The 14,814-nt window shown below is 43.9% G+C and overlaps 1 protein-coding gene across 1 annotated transcript; it reads right to left on the minus strand.

The window, feature by feature from the left end:
- Positions 1 to 5,853: 5,853 nt before the first annotated feature.
- LOC117545213 lies at positions 5,854 to 8,087 on the minus strand. The gene is made up of 2 exons (XM_034214919.1): positions 8,043 to 8,087; positions 5,854 to 7,926 (listed from the first exon to the last, which is right to left on the minus strand). The coding sequence occupies exon 2, from the start codon at positions 7,689 to 7,691 to the stop codon at positions 6,189 to 6,191; it is 1,503 nt and encodes a 500-aa protein (XP_034070810.1). The 5' UTR covers positions 7,692 to 7,926; positions 8,043 to 8,087; the 3' UTR covers positions 5,854 to 6,188.
- Between the last annotated feature and the right edge of the window lie 6,727 nt (positions 8,088 to 14,814).

Here is a 14,814-nt window from a genome sequence, read left to right on the forward strand (position 1 = left end):
GGATAAAACAGAGAAATCAATATAAAACACAAACACAGGTATTGTTTGAACAGTATTCACTTAACTGCTACTATTGATAAGCACCAGAGAAACCCAAGGGACCTCTCTTAACATCACAAACACTGCAGCTAGATCTAAGTTGAATGCAAATCAGGACATGCTCTCACCTTCCCCCATCTTCCTTTGTCCTCAAAAACACATGTCAACAGGCCCCAAATGCAGCTCACAGTTTTACCCAAATTATTCCCATTTTAAGCTTATCCATAGTTTGCTAACATGAATAAATACAAATATAACTCTACAAATCCCCCTTTTTATCTCCTTCTCCAGAGATAAACTTAGACAAGGCATTTTGAAATATACCCACGGTCATTCTTTTCTACTGTGTCCGTAAATCCATCCGAAGCTGGTATTCAGAGTACTTGAAACCTTCATGGAGACCGAACACCACTTTCCATGGCAGTGAAGGAACCATGAGGGGGTAGCTGAGTGCTAGAATCATCAGCCCCCCCCCCCCCCCTCCCTCGGAGGAATAGCCCACAAGGACAGCTAATAGGGAGGGGGAGATGCAGCTTTCCCTTCACGGGTAGAACTGAGTAGAACCGAAGTAGACTCCTCTGCTGCGCCGTCCTGGCTTGCCGTGTCTTTGTCCACCCAATCTGCTGACAGCAGCTTCTGGGCTGCCTGCTAGAGAGATGTCTTCCTCCTCCTCGTCCTCCGGCCCGCTGATGGCGGCTTCCGGGTCGATGCTGTAGAGATGTCTCCAGGGTCCTCTGCTGTAAGGATGTCTCCAGGGTCCTGCTCCTCCAGTCTGCTGCTTCCGAGTAGTCCACGTCTGCCAGGGCCACGTCCGTCCTGATGTCGTCCCCTGGTCCTAGCAGGTGGTTTCCCCGCCGCACACTGGCTCCCGTGGTACGAGCTGTCCCCCTTTTCTCCCAGGCAGACGGCATAAGAGGTCCGCTGGGTCACTCGGTCGGGGTCGGAGAGCCTGGGGTTGAGCCCCTTTGTCCTCGTGCTTCTCGGGTCCCCCTTTTGGCGCCAGTGACCTGTGTGGAGAAATCTGATACAACTCCCTCAAGCCTACGCTCAGCTGTTTTGACCCACTTGGAGCCTGTTGGTGGGGTGTCTTGAAACAACAGCCGTCTGTGAACAGGTTTTCCAAATTAATTGTAGCCCTCCTATCTGCCAGTGCGGCTTCAGAATCTTAATACTTGGATTGTGCCAACTAAATAAGAACCTCAACATCTTTAGGTAAACTAAATAACATATTTCAATAGCTCTGAATTTCTGACAAGCATCTGTGTTTATTTTTAAATGAAATCCTATTTAAAATCCAAATATAATATGAACTGCTAATGTTTCTGGTAAAGAAACACACTAATGTTATGGATTCAAAAACAACCAAAATCACGATGCTAACAAAGTGAATGATTTCCTGGTGATACTGTTTCTACCTGTCAGTGCTTAGATATTATCACGCTGAAAAAATGAATACAGAATTCCAACAAACTGTCATCAAATGTCTTTCTATTATAAATTTAGATGAAATGTATATCCCCATAATGACCTAAACAATAAAGTCTATGGCTTTTACTTCTTTACCAGGCTAGTTACATGATGTTGTCTAAATTAAATTCTGTCTCAATACACTACTATGTTTTAGCTTTAACTGTAATATGTTCTTTCTACATTTCAAACCTCAGTTGCTCTAATGTCTGTTAAAATATTACAAAATTGTTTCATTATCACAGGTCAACTTCTTCGGTTTCACAGTAGCCCCTTGGCCACTGCTTCTTTGTTACCTGTTATAATTCAAATCAATATTTAGAAACATCTCAACATTCATCAAACAGTATCTTATCCCCAGATATGGAGCAGGTTAATTACATTCAATGCTCAATCCTTAAAAAATGTAAATTGTGAATTTTACAGCCATGTTGACATTTATACATTATACTTACTCACTCCCCCTTTTTACACATGAAATCATGTGTAACAAAAGCCTGTAATGGGAGGGGAACAAAAACTGTCAGGTAATTGGTTAGGGACATAACGAACATTATTATCATTATTTCCACAGTGAACACTTCAGTGAAAAGAAGTGTTCCTCTCCGTCCTTCAGGCCTAAAAGAAACAGAATCTTCAGCTTTTACATTTGCAAACCGCCAACTCATGTGAGAGGAAAATATCACATGTGCGGTTTCCCCTTTTTGTGGAATTTTTAGGAAACCTCTCGTTTCCCTTGGAGCTCCAAAATAATATGTTAGTCCAAAAACATGCTTGGTTAGTTATTGTTTTAGAATCATGCAGTTACACTGATCACATGCCGGCATACATTCACACTCACACTGTCTGGTTGTCATGTCAAGTTTGGTCAGGTTCACCCCAGAGTCAGTCATCCACAGTGCCTTGTCAAGTTACACTGTCGGTCAGGGTCAAAGGTCAGTTGGTCTCCGTCTTTTTTGGCCATGTGTCGTGCTCTGCAGAGACTTTGACATTTCAGCATAGGCCAGTATCCTTTGTCTACAAAAATATGTCACGATTTCAACTATAATTTTCAAGATGATTCTCACTTGTCATTGGGACTTCCGCCTCCCACTTTTCCTGAAACTTGGTACAAAACTCACTTCCTTCGAGTACCACTACTAATTAAAATGTCTAATGATCTATTTCAGAAACTTTTGTACAATAACTATTATCTTGAGTCAAAACATTACTAGGATCTGTGTCGCTCTGCATTTCATAGCTCATTATAATTCTGGTCTACTTAAAAAACAATGATAAACTCTTTAGCAGTGTGTGGAACCTTGGGTGTCCGAACATGCAACAATTACTCCCTCCTTTATCAAGGATTTAAAACCGAAGTCTGGTAATAACTATGCCACAATGGTGAAATCAACACTTTAGATTGGAATTTAATATGTGGCTTGGCACTAGCCATTAATACAAACAAAGATTTGTCCTATAGAGTGGTTCCTAAAACTATCCTTTTAATGGTGATCAATATTGTAACCAATGAGATCACTACTTTATTCACACGTGAATAAAAATGTCTTAAAGAATGATTTGTTAACATGATGAAAATATTGAAGAATATGGTTCTACTCTGTCAGTGTGTTTTAGGATGATTATCATTTTACTTTAATAGTTTCCTCTTTACTGCTATTTTTAATTTACCAAATGATTAATAAATCTTTCTGTCTTTATGAAGTTAATTCAAGTTATTTAAATGTGCGTTTCGTGAATAAGTGTGTTTATGTGTAACTCACTCATTCCCGTTCTCCTTTCCTCCTCCCCTGGTTTTCTCAAGCCGTGACCCCGGCCTCCTCACTTCTAATCGACCATGCCAACTCCTCTGATTCTGTCTTCTCTTCAGTCCATCAGCTGTTGAATCCATCCGCTGTAACTTTTGTAGGCAGCCATTGGCCCAGTCACATCTGCAGCCCCATCATGCCACTGTTGTTGCACTCCTCCTTTACAGTCTCTCTGCTGTTTTTATGGAGGGCGGATTCTGCTCTCATGTCCTGTCTGAGGGGCTGATGAGAGTATCTCTCTGTATGTCAGCATGCTGGTTTGGTTCTGGATGCCACAGGTGGAGATAGTTCTGGCTGCAGTCTTGATGTAGTCTTGTTGTTGTTGTTGGTTCAGCTCTGGTTCTCTGTCTGTACGATGGAGAAGGAGGAGTCTCCTGTTGGGTTAGGTCTCGTTGTCTGCTTGGAGGGTCGGGATCAAAGCCTTTCTAACTCAGAGGGGGAGTCCAGGCCCCGGTACACATTACCTATAAGAAGTCTAGCACACTGATGTTAAATAAATCCAACCCTTTCCACTCTGTCTCTTTCTAATCATACTATCTGTCTTAGTTGTTAAATGCCATCTAAACAACATAATTAATGTCTACTTATGATATTACAAAAACTAACTCCAAAAATTGTTTCATCCATTGTTACATATTTACCCAACACAGCTCTGAAATACTTACATGTTTCCAGCATCACATATTCCACACACTATGAAAGAACATCTCCATATCTTCTCTCATTTTAAATCCCACTGTTACTTCGAACAATAGTAAACCTGCAGAGCACACCAATCGGATCACAGTAATGAAATTTGAATCAAGTGTAGGCCTATGTCTTCTTTCTGAACATTTATTTATATTGTCTACATTTGCAAGTGTAAAATGTGTTTTGCACAATGTATTTACACTCTACAGATTCTTGAGTTTACTCATCTCCTGGTGCTGTCGTTGTAAAAAATGTTCAATCCCTTATTGTTTTGTACCAGTTTACCAAACAATACCGGCCAGCAATGTAATGATTAAACTCTAAGCTCGCATAAGTTTCAAGGGTGTGATACCCCCTTTCAGCCACTAGATGGCAGCAGCAGAAGTTTCAAGGGTGTGATACCCCCTTTCATCCACTAGATGGCAGCAGCAGAAGTTTCAAGGGTGTGATACCCCCTTTCAGCCACTAGATGGCAGCAGCAGAAGTTTCCAGACAAAGGGAAACGCTCTACCTTGGTTTAATATATAACAGACCTCTGGCTTTAAGCTTTTAGCATTGGTCTGTTATTTAAACCCCAGTTTTAAACGGCGACTCGATCTGATTTATCGAGTTTTCAGGTTTTGCCGTGCAGGATTCAAACCTCGCATTCACACAAACTGCACCATTTCTACGCCACTCAGGAATATTCACCTGCAGATCCGCGCCAAACTGCTCTATTTACGTCACGCAGGACTTCCGTCTACCTGTCGATCCACGTTTACGTTTTGTATATAACTTTCCTAACATAGTAAAATATGCATTGTATATTCCATTTAAACTATAAAAACACTGTGAAACGCCTACAGACAATCCTAAAGTTTTAGCGTATCCAATTACAGACAGGCGACTTTCATCGTCTGCTTACCTTATTTGCAAAGTTGCAGAGTCCTGCTGATTGTCTGAGATGTTTGAAAGCGTCTGAATTCTTCCTCAGCTTCGTCATAGACGTCGGGGTCACCATTTGTTGGAGATTTAAAGGGATAACTGGTCCGCTTTTCAAATCTCCGCGCGTTCCTATGAAGCTGGTTATAATACAGGAAGGAATCCATATCTACAAAGTAACCGTTAACAATAATCTACTTTAATGGCAATATGACAATGCAATACAATCATTACAATACAACATGATATATTACAGTTATATTGCAATGCTTAAGGAGTAATGCCGGCTTACTCCTGCTCTAGTCCGCATACTACAGAGCTACTTTCACCCGAGGGCAGCATGTGAAGAAGAGGCCGAACGCCAGGGAATCCACCGGATATATACCAGAGTAAGAAGGAGGGGTTTGGTGTTAGGTCAGCTGGTCATCTTTTCAGGTCATCTCATTGGGAGACGCAACGCAGCAGGAAACGCAGCAGGAAACCAAACAGGCTCACTTTACAACAAAAGGTCTCAAGGCCTGCATACCTACACCTCCCCCACAGAGCAATAAAACCCTGTTTACTCCAACCAGCCCAGAATGTTTATAGCCATTTGTAGTCCTTACATTTATTAAAGGATAAAACAGAGAAATCAATATAAAACACAAACACAGGTATTGTTTGAACAGTATTCACTTAACTGCTACTATTGATAAGCACCAGAGAAACCCAAGGGACCTCTCTTAACATCACAAACACTGCAGCTAGATCTAAGTTGAATGCAAATCAGGACATGCTCTCACCTTCCCCCATCTTCCTTTGTCCTCAAAAACACATGTCAACAGGCCCCAAATGCAGCTCACAGTTTTACCCAAATTATTCCCATTTTAAGCTTATCCATAGTTTGCTAACATGAATAAATACAAATATAACTCTACACTTTGGAGGAGGAATCACTCTCAAAATGTCCTCAAAAGGGTACAAAAGCACATCCTCTCTCAGTGGCCAGAAGAACCGGTTGACTCCGGCAACGTGCATGCACTTTACCTGCACATGTGTGTCCATGACCTCCTGAATGACTCCTGGGTAAATGTCTTCATCATATTTAAGGGCACACCACTGGCCAATTGAATCAGGACCCCACAGCCTTTCATTCTCTTTGCTGTTGCCTTTAGGTGCTTGAGGCAGCGAAGGGGTCGTTTGCTGAACCTCAAAACTAAAAGTATGAGTGTCATCACAGCGACACTCATAACTTTGTCTGGCGGTGCAAGGGCAACTTACATCTCAATACAAGATCTCTCCTGGTGCCCCTGTGACCACCTGGTGGATACGCATAGTTGAGGGCACTGCTGGCAGATGACTTGGCATCTTGTTAATTGCTTCATCCACAAGATTCTCTCTGATGTAGAACATCCTAACTGTTCCGCTGTTGACCAAAGCACTGTAGAGATGTTCTGCTGAAGGGATGTCATGACCTTGGCTAACAAGCCTGTCAGCCGTTTGCTTCAGGAGGCCTCCCACTCCATCTGGAGCACCCTTCCCATGGCTTGCTTCAAAAAAGTTCCATGTCCCCCTTTTGAAGCCACGGTTCATCAGCTCTGTGCTAAAGAGGAAGAAGTTTCCCTTCTGTCTGTATTGCGTGCATGGACCGTCACTGAAGAAATGCACCACCTCGACAGAAGGATACGAGGCCTTCACTTCATCCAGGATGGGGGACAAATGTGCCCAAATGGCAGGTGGGCCTTTCTCCTTTGATGCCGAAATTGTGCCAAAGCACATGTGCTCTGCTGTCCCACCAACATGAAGAATTCCTGTGTGGAGCGTTGCTTGCTTCTGGTTTGGGGCAAAGTGCATTGCCTGGATTTCTGCTGCAAGCTTACATGAGTAGTTCTCTGAAAAATCCACATGAATCAAGCATTCTTGGTTGGTCATGCTTTTTCTTAATTCACGGTAGTGGGTGAACTGGCTTTTAATGTTAAATATATGCCGTTTGAAATGTCTCAATTGGCCTTGAAACATCTCCAGCAGATCCGCCAACACTATGTCCTTTTTCTTCTTCACAGTGATTTTCATGGGGACCTTGTCCTTTTTACCATCTTTGTTTTTCTTTTCTCTGATGACTGTTTCAGTTGACCACTGAGTGAGTTCGACATTTGCCTGAAGGTTAACTTCTGCTGCTATGGCAAACTCCTGTCCTTTGCAGTGGGGACACTCGTTGTACATGCAGTCCTTTGAATTTGGATTGCAGCTTATTGATGATGTCAGGTCTTCCATGTCCACGCTCCTAATTAACTTGAGAGTGTGAAGCTTTTCAGCCAGAAAGGAAAGATTCTCATGAACCTTGCAAAGACAGGTTTGTCTGTCTGCAAGTGTTGGGTTAACTACCCAGAAGGGACGCATACGACAGAACAAGGAGTAAGAGAGATTGTAATTAGGATGTTCAGTGAGAAATTTCCTGTGGAGGTTTCTCAGGGTATCATTTAAAAACCTCTTCTGTTTCTTTATCTTCCGCCTGGTGATTGTTTGTACTTTGCCTGCTGTCAATCGGCTGCTTTCATCCCTCGTCAGGTAAGCAATGACGCTGTCTTGAATTCGGAAGCATAGGCTTCTGTACTTTATATTGCCTTGAGCAGGATTCTTCTTCCTCTTTCTGGAGATGTGAAGTGCTGTACGAACTTCTTTTTGTAATCCATACTTTTTAAGGATCCTCCCAGTTAGAATTTGTGACATTGCCTGCCTGTGTGTTCTCCTTTTGGTGGTGGCAAAGGCGTCCTTGATGTTGGCCATGAGGGCATGATGAACAAGCAATGATCTCCGCACTTCGCCAGAAACAGGGACATTGTGTAGCAGTCGCCTTGTTTTTGATGCCGGGGACTCTGAGACCGCACAGCGTCTTTTGAGTCTTTTGCGTAGTTTGTCTGTTTTTTTTGTTTGTTTCCCGAGCAAATGTTTCAGTTTTTGTATTTCTCTGTGTCATTTTGAGTGTTCTCTCCTGGCCTTTTTTCTTCCAGCTTTTTTCTGTCTGAAATTAACAAAATAAATTACGTTACAGATAATGTGCTGTGTATACTGCATATTAATGGAAACCTTCTACTTTGTTACACAATTTTCCTGTTGAAAACATAAACCTGTTTCTACCTTGTTCAGATCAAGGGGCGTTGGTGAACTCCAGTTCGAATCCCGCCTCGGCCGCCACTGCGTCAGGCCGTTGTGTCCTTGGGCAAGACACTTCACCCGCATTTGCTCCTGTGGGTAATGTCCGCAGTAATGACTCTTACATGTCTAATATGTGTAATGTGTAATTGTAAAGCGCTTTGAGCACCTGTAAAAGCGCTCTAATAAAAAATGTAATGCATTATTATTATTATTATTGTTTCCTGAGGTTGATGGACAACTTCTACTTGGCTGTCTGGACTGTCTGGTGGTGTAGCTAAGTTGTCAAACCTGTGCTGTCTTTCTCTGCTTCTCTGCTTTGCCTTCCTCCAATATGCCCTCTTGCTTCTTTTATCTCTGTCACTCATCTCTGCCACTGTTTTCACCTTTCCTTCTGATCTGAACCTGTGCCATGCCTCTCTCTGCTTCTCTAAATATGCTGCCCTTCTTGCAGGATCAGCATCTCGAGGAGCCCTGTATCTCCGCTGTTTCTCAGCTGCTGACATCTATTTTAAATATTGGATAAAAAAGTGTGTTGTGACATATGTAGAATGATAATGCTGTGTAATGACGTCTACATGTCATACAAATTGTCAACTAGGTTACCTGTCAACTAAGTTACCCAGTAACTCAGTTGACAGTAACTCAGTTGACAGGTGACCTAGTTGACAATTTCCCTATTTTGACTCATCATTTCAATGGTAGGCCTTGCCTGGATGACCACATGTCATTTTCTTGAACAGCTTAACATCACATTTGAACATATCATTGAATTAAAATCATTAAACAACTTTAAACCATAACAATGTACGTAACATTGTTGATCGTCAATTAATATACTCATTGACAATGTGCTATTATACATAGAATATTGTGAAAAATTAGAGGACACTCACCACAGTGTGTTCAAAATGTCAGCCAAAGAGGAACATGGCATCATGTGATGCTGGTGACATGGTATTGGGACAAACCATGTTTGAGTTAAAGGGGGGAGTTCTGTTTGTAACATAGTTGACAGAACTTTTGCGGACATTCATATATTAAGATATTTAAATTATTTAAAGGAGGAAATCAATTAAAAAAATATGATTAATCTTTAGTATGTAGACTTTTGAAATAAATGAATAATAGTTTTTATTTACTTTAATGGTTTTTATTCATTATTTTGAAACCAAGACACCCTCAACTGAAAAACGGACAGATCAAAAACTGTCAATTTAAGAACATCATGACACATTTCAAGCTAAACTAAGTATAGGATGCACATAATGTTTGTGTGATATTATAACATGCTTTCCAATAATAGGCAAAATATGATATTTTTGAAGAAAATAGAAAGAATAATTATAATTATCATCAATTGACATCAATGGACATGGAATGTACCCTAAATTGTAGAATCACTCGTATGCATGCACGGTGTGGCGTGACCACCAGAAAGATATGGACACAAGATGTGTGCAAATGTATTTCGTTTCCTATCCATGTTAACATGATTTAAGTGGGGGGGGGGGGGGCATAACCCTCTCTAGGGGGGTCCGGGGGCCATGCTCCCACGGGAAGATTTTTTTTTAAATATTGAAGTTAAAAGCATTTATCTGGTGCACTTTGAGAGCAACATGAAGAGATCTATGGATACCTCTCTCAACACCCATATGAAACAGAACTGGAAGCAGATTTATTTTTCTTTATGAATATTTTACAAATCACTCTCCTTTTAAACTGTATTCTTGTTTATTAATAACAACTTTTTTTTTTACTGTCATATAGTATTTTGTACCTGTTTACTTTATTCTCTTATTTTTTTATAACTATAATGATCATATAAAGATGTGCCTTTACCTCACTGGTTGTAGAAAAAGCTTCTTATATTCGTTAGCATAGCTAGCTAACCAGATGCTAATAACAACAAAGTTATTGACTGTATGATCAGTATGACGGATTAACAGATCGCCACTGGGCTTTCAACTAAAACACAGACACGCAGAAACTGCGGCATGTGTACGGCTCCTTATCGGTTCTGCAATTTCTGAAGTGCTGGAGTGGCGTTCTTGTCACGATCTGTCTTTGTGGTGTTTTGTCTTGTCTAGATCTGTTTTTGGTTTTCTGTCTGCTTTGTGTTTTGTCTTGTTTGGATCTGTCTGTGGTTCCCTGTCGTTAGTTTCCCTGGTGTGTCTGATTAGCCGATTGTGTTCACCTGTGGCCCCTGTGTTTTCTCCTCCCTCCTCACCTGTGTCTTGTTTGTATGATTAGTCTTGTGTGTATTTAAGTTCTGGTTTTTATGTCTGTCTTTGTCGGTTCGTCTTTCGTTGTTGACTGTGTTCACCGGTGAGTGTTCTGTCACGGTAGAGCGAAGGAAGCAGGACCCAAATGCAGATTAAACTGATATACCTTTATTTCAAGGATAAAGAAAATATAATTTGGACAGACAGAACACTCACCGGTGAACACAGTCAACAACGAAAGACGAACCGACAAAGACAGACATAAAAAACCAGAACTTAAATACACACAAGACTAATCATACAAACAAGACACAGGTGAGGAGGGAGGAGAAAACACAGGGGCCACAGGTGAACACAATCGGGTAATCAGACACACCAGGGAAACTAATGACAGGTAACCACAGACAGATCCAAACAAGACAAAACACAACGCAGACAGAAAACCAAAAACAGATCTAGACAAGACAAAACACCACAAAGACAGATCGTGACAGTTCTGGTGCTCTCCATCAGAACTGCCCCTGTCAGTCGAGACATATACCACGTGATGACACGTTAAACTCGTGTTGTGTTCAAGGATCCTGACCTTGGCCAGGAAAAACAGGTTTTTGCGGTCTAGATTTCTTACATTTTTTTCTTTTTTGCGTGTGTTTATAAATTACCTCGAGGGCCGTACCAAATTGTCTCGCGGGCCGTATATGGCCCGGAGGCCGGAGGTTCCCCACCCCTGCTCTAGCACGTTGACCTGGCGCGCACCCTCCTGGGCAGACCGCTGACCCTGAACGGTCCTGCCAGTCTGCCCAAGGGCCGGAGGAACTGAATATAAGGCACCATCTTGCCCGGCCCCCGTGGAAGTAGGCATCCCTCAAGTCCACGGTTGAGAACCACTCCACCTGTGCATGTGCAGTGGTCAGCATATAGAATGGCAGCACCTTCAGGAATCTATTGATTCCTCTGAGGTCCAAGATCGGGCGAAATCCGCCGACTTTCTTGCTCACGAGAAAGTACGCCAAGTAGAACCCCCTGGGCTAAGCAGAGGGTCTTACTGGCTCGATTGCGTCCTTCGACAGAAGGACGGACAACTCTTGGGCCAGAGCTAGGGCCCCTGCCAGATCGCTGACGACTGTCAATTAGACGCAGCCGAAGGCTAGGGGCCGGAGCTGCGGTCCGTACCCCTGGGTTAAGGTGAAAACCACCCAAGGGCCGGAAGTACAGACCGCCCAGTAACTGAGCCGCTGCTGGGAAAGCAGCCGACGACCGCCCCCCTGGAGCCCCTTGGGGGACGCCGGTACGGCTCTGGGGCACGAGGCCGCCTTGAAGGCGGGCGACCTGGGGCACGAAAGTCATTGGGAGGCGGTTGAGTGGGCCGCTAAGTCCTCTGCAGACCACCCCTGTAATCCGGCGGCTGAGTGCGGCTGCTAGAGCGGACCCTGGGCCTGCTGGGAGTGGGCACAGGTCTGCGAAGACCCGAGAGCTGCTGCCTGGTCTGCCTAGCTTGGGCAGCACACTCCAGTGCCTCCAGGGCAGCTGACCCAAACAGCTCCCCTGGCTCGACTGGTACGCTACGGAGGACTCTCCTATATGCCTCCGTTAGTGGTGACTGGGCCAGCCAAACCTGGCGACGAGTCTGTACCAGCGACAAGGCATCCTCCTACAGAGGTGCGTCAACCGAAGGAGGTGCGTCAGCCGAAGGAGGTGTGCCAACCGAAGGAGGGGCATCAACCGAAGGGGGGGAGGGGGGGAGGGGTGCAGGCGGCCCGCTAGCAGCCCCTACACCGGGCCCAGCTGAAGGGCCAGGAGGCGACTTCATCATGCCCCTATCGGCAAAACAAGGCAGTTCCGCGTCTACCAGGAGCGGGGGCGAGAACACTGCCTTCACTGGTTGAGTTAGAGACGAATGCCAGATGCAGCGTAACCGGGAGCGGGTGCGGGAACACAGCCTTCACCAGCTACCTGCTTAACGGAAAAACAAGTTAGTTCCGCGTCTACCAGGAGCGGGGGCGAAAACACTGCCTTCACTGGTTGAGTTAGAGACGAACGCCAGATGCAGCGTAACCGGGAGCGGGAAAACAGCCTTCACCGGCTACCTGCTTAACGGAAAAACGAGGCAGTTCATCGTCTACCAGGAGCGGGAGCGAGAACACTGCCTTCACTGGTTGAGTTAGAGACGAATGCCAGATGCAGCGTAACCGGGAGCGGGTGCGGGAACACAGCCTTTACCAGCTACCTGCTGAACGGGAAGAGTAGAGCGGTGCTGCTACTCGCCGAACAGAAAAAGGGATGTAGCTACATCCGCATTACCGGCAGAGGGAGCGGGAGCGAGAGCACTGCCTTCACCTAGCTGGGTAAAATAAAGAAGCTTAACAGTACACGCAAGACGTTAGCCGAGCGGCTGCTGCTAACGACCAAGCGAGATCAAGTCAAATAACACACATGTTTAAGACCAGATAACTAGCTTCTAAAGAAGAGAACAGCACAGAGCCGTAGTTACAGCAGTAACCATGGCCAGTCCTCACACAGCATAACCGTAGTTACAGTAGTAACTATGGCCAGTACTTACACGGCTTAGAACCGTAGTTACAGTCGTAACTATGGCCAGAACTTACACAGCATAGAGCCGTAGTTACAGTAGTAACTCTGGCCAGGACTTGCACGGCTTGGAACCGTAGTTACAGTAGTAACTATGGCCAGTACTTACATGGCTTAGAACCGTAGTTACAGTAGTAACTATGGCCAGTACTTACACAGCATAGAGCCGTAGTTACGGTATTGACTATGGCCAGTACTTGCACGGCTTGGAACCGTAGTTACAGTAGTAACTATGGCCAGTACTTACGGCTCAGTACCGTAGTTACAGTAGTAACTATGGCCAGTACTTACACAGCATAGAGCCGTAGTTACGGTATTGACTATGGCCAGTACTTGCATGGCTTGGAACCGTAGTTACAGTAGTAACTATGGCCAGTACTTACGGCTCAGTACCGTAGTTACAGTAGTAACTATGGCCAGTACTTACACAGCATAGAGCCGAAGTTACGGTATTGACTATGGCCAGTACTTACACGGCTTGGAACCGTAGTTACAGTAGTAACTATGGCCAGTACTTACGGTTTAGAACCTGTTGTGGCAGAGTCATTCTTTGGCGGGGGCTCTAAGGCCCCCCCCCCCCCTGCCTCCACGCGTCCTTTTGTGAATGGGTCAGATTAACAGAGGAAGAATTCACAGCAACCATTGGTAAGGTTATAACAAATATGCTGATTTAATGGTAAAAGACACAATAACACATCATCACGAAGTAATCCGGATTACTCCGGCCCTGTCCTCCCGCTGGGAACTCTTACTTACTCGTCTTGGCAGCAGGAGAAAAGAGAGCGAACACACGAACACAGACAGGAGATACAGAGGTACCACGGGGAGGAGCCGGGGGAAATTCTCCTCCCACAGAGCCCCTCCTGCAGCATTTCAGAAACTTCAGTTGTGTCTAAAGAATATTCCCTTGTTCACAAAGATAATACATATTAATAATCTCATATTTCCAGCTTCTGGTTACAGAGACTGCTATTATTAATACAAAGTAATTAAACACACACATATATATATACTTTTCAAGATATGTAGACATCCCTGAAACATGACATACTGGAGATCTTAAGCAGAAGGCACTCTCATCCCCCCAGCCCCCTGCTCTGCATACCTACACCTCCCCCACAGAGCAATAAAACCCTGTTTACTCCAACCAGCCCAGAATGTTTATAGTCATTTTAGTCCTCACATTTATGAAAGGATAAAACAGAGAAATCAATATAAAACACAAACACAGGTATTGTTTGAACAGTATTCACTTAACTGCTACTATTGATAATTACCAGAGAAACTCAAGGGACCTCTTTTAATATCTGGAAATTGTAACAAGACTTTCTGCCATTTCAAATGTAACACACTTCTTAAATATCAGATGATAATAATCTTCAAACCTTAGTTACAGTAGTAACTATGGCCAGTACTTACACCGCCTAGAGCCGTAGTTACGGTATTGACTATGGCCAGTACTTACGCGGCTTGGAACCGTAGTTACAGTAGTAACTGTGGCTGGTGCCTAAAAGTGTCAGCCAAATGGCTGCACAGTAGATAATATAATATTGGGAGGATGAAATCCTCTTTAATGGCCACACATGCAGAGCACACAGCACACACAGTGAAGATTGTTCTCTGCATATCGTCCTAGTGCTAGGATTCTAGTACTAGGAGCAGTAAATACAACGATATAGCGCTACTGCAACCATATCATGCGTTTACCGGGAGCGGGAGCGAGAGCACTGCCCTCACCGGCTGAGTTAAATAATGAAGCTTAACAATACATGCAAGGTGTTAGCCAAGCGGCTGCTGCTAACAATCAAGCAACCAAGTCAGAACACAATGTTAAGACCAGATAATTAGCTTCTAAGAAAGAGAACAGCCCACATAGAACCTTAGGCCATGGTTACAGTAGTAACCGCACACTCTAAAAAATGCTGGGTTATTTCTATAAACAC

This window comes from Gymnodraco acuticeps, unplaced genomic scaffold (assembly GCF_902827175.1).
Source record: "Gymnodraco acuticeps unplaced genomic scaffold, fGymAcu1.1, whole genome shotgun sequence".
NCBI classification, from domain to species: domain Eukaryota; kingdom Metazoa; phylum Chordata; class Actinopteri; order Perciformes; family Bathydraconidae; genus Gymnodraco; species Gymnodraco acuticeps.

Excerpts from the sequence above, each read along its gene's own strand:
- LOC117545213 (XM_034214919.1), bottom strand. The coding sequence starts at position 7,691 with ATGGCCAACATCAAGGACGCCTTTGCCACCACCAAAAGGAGAACACAC.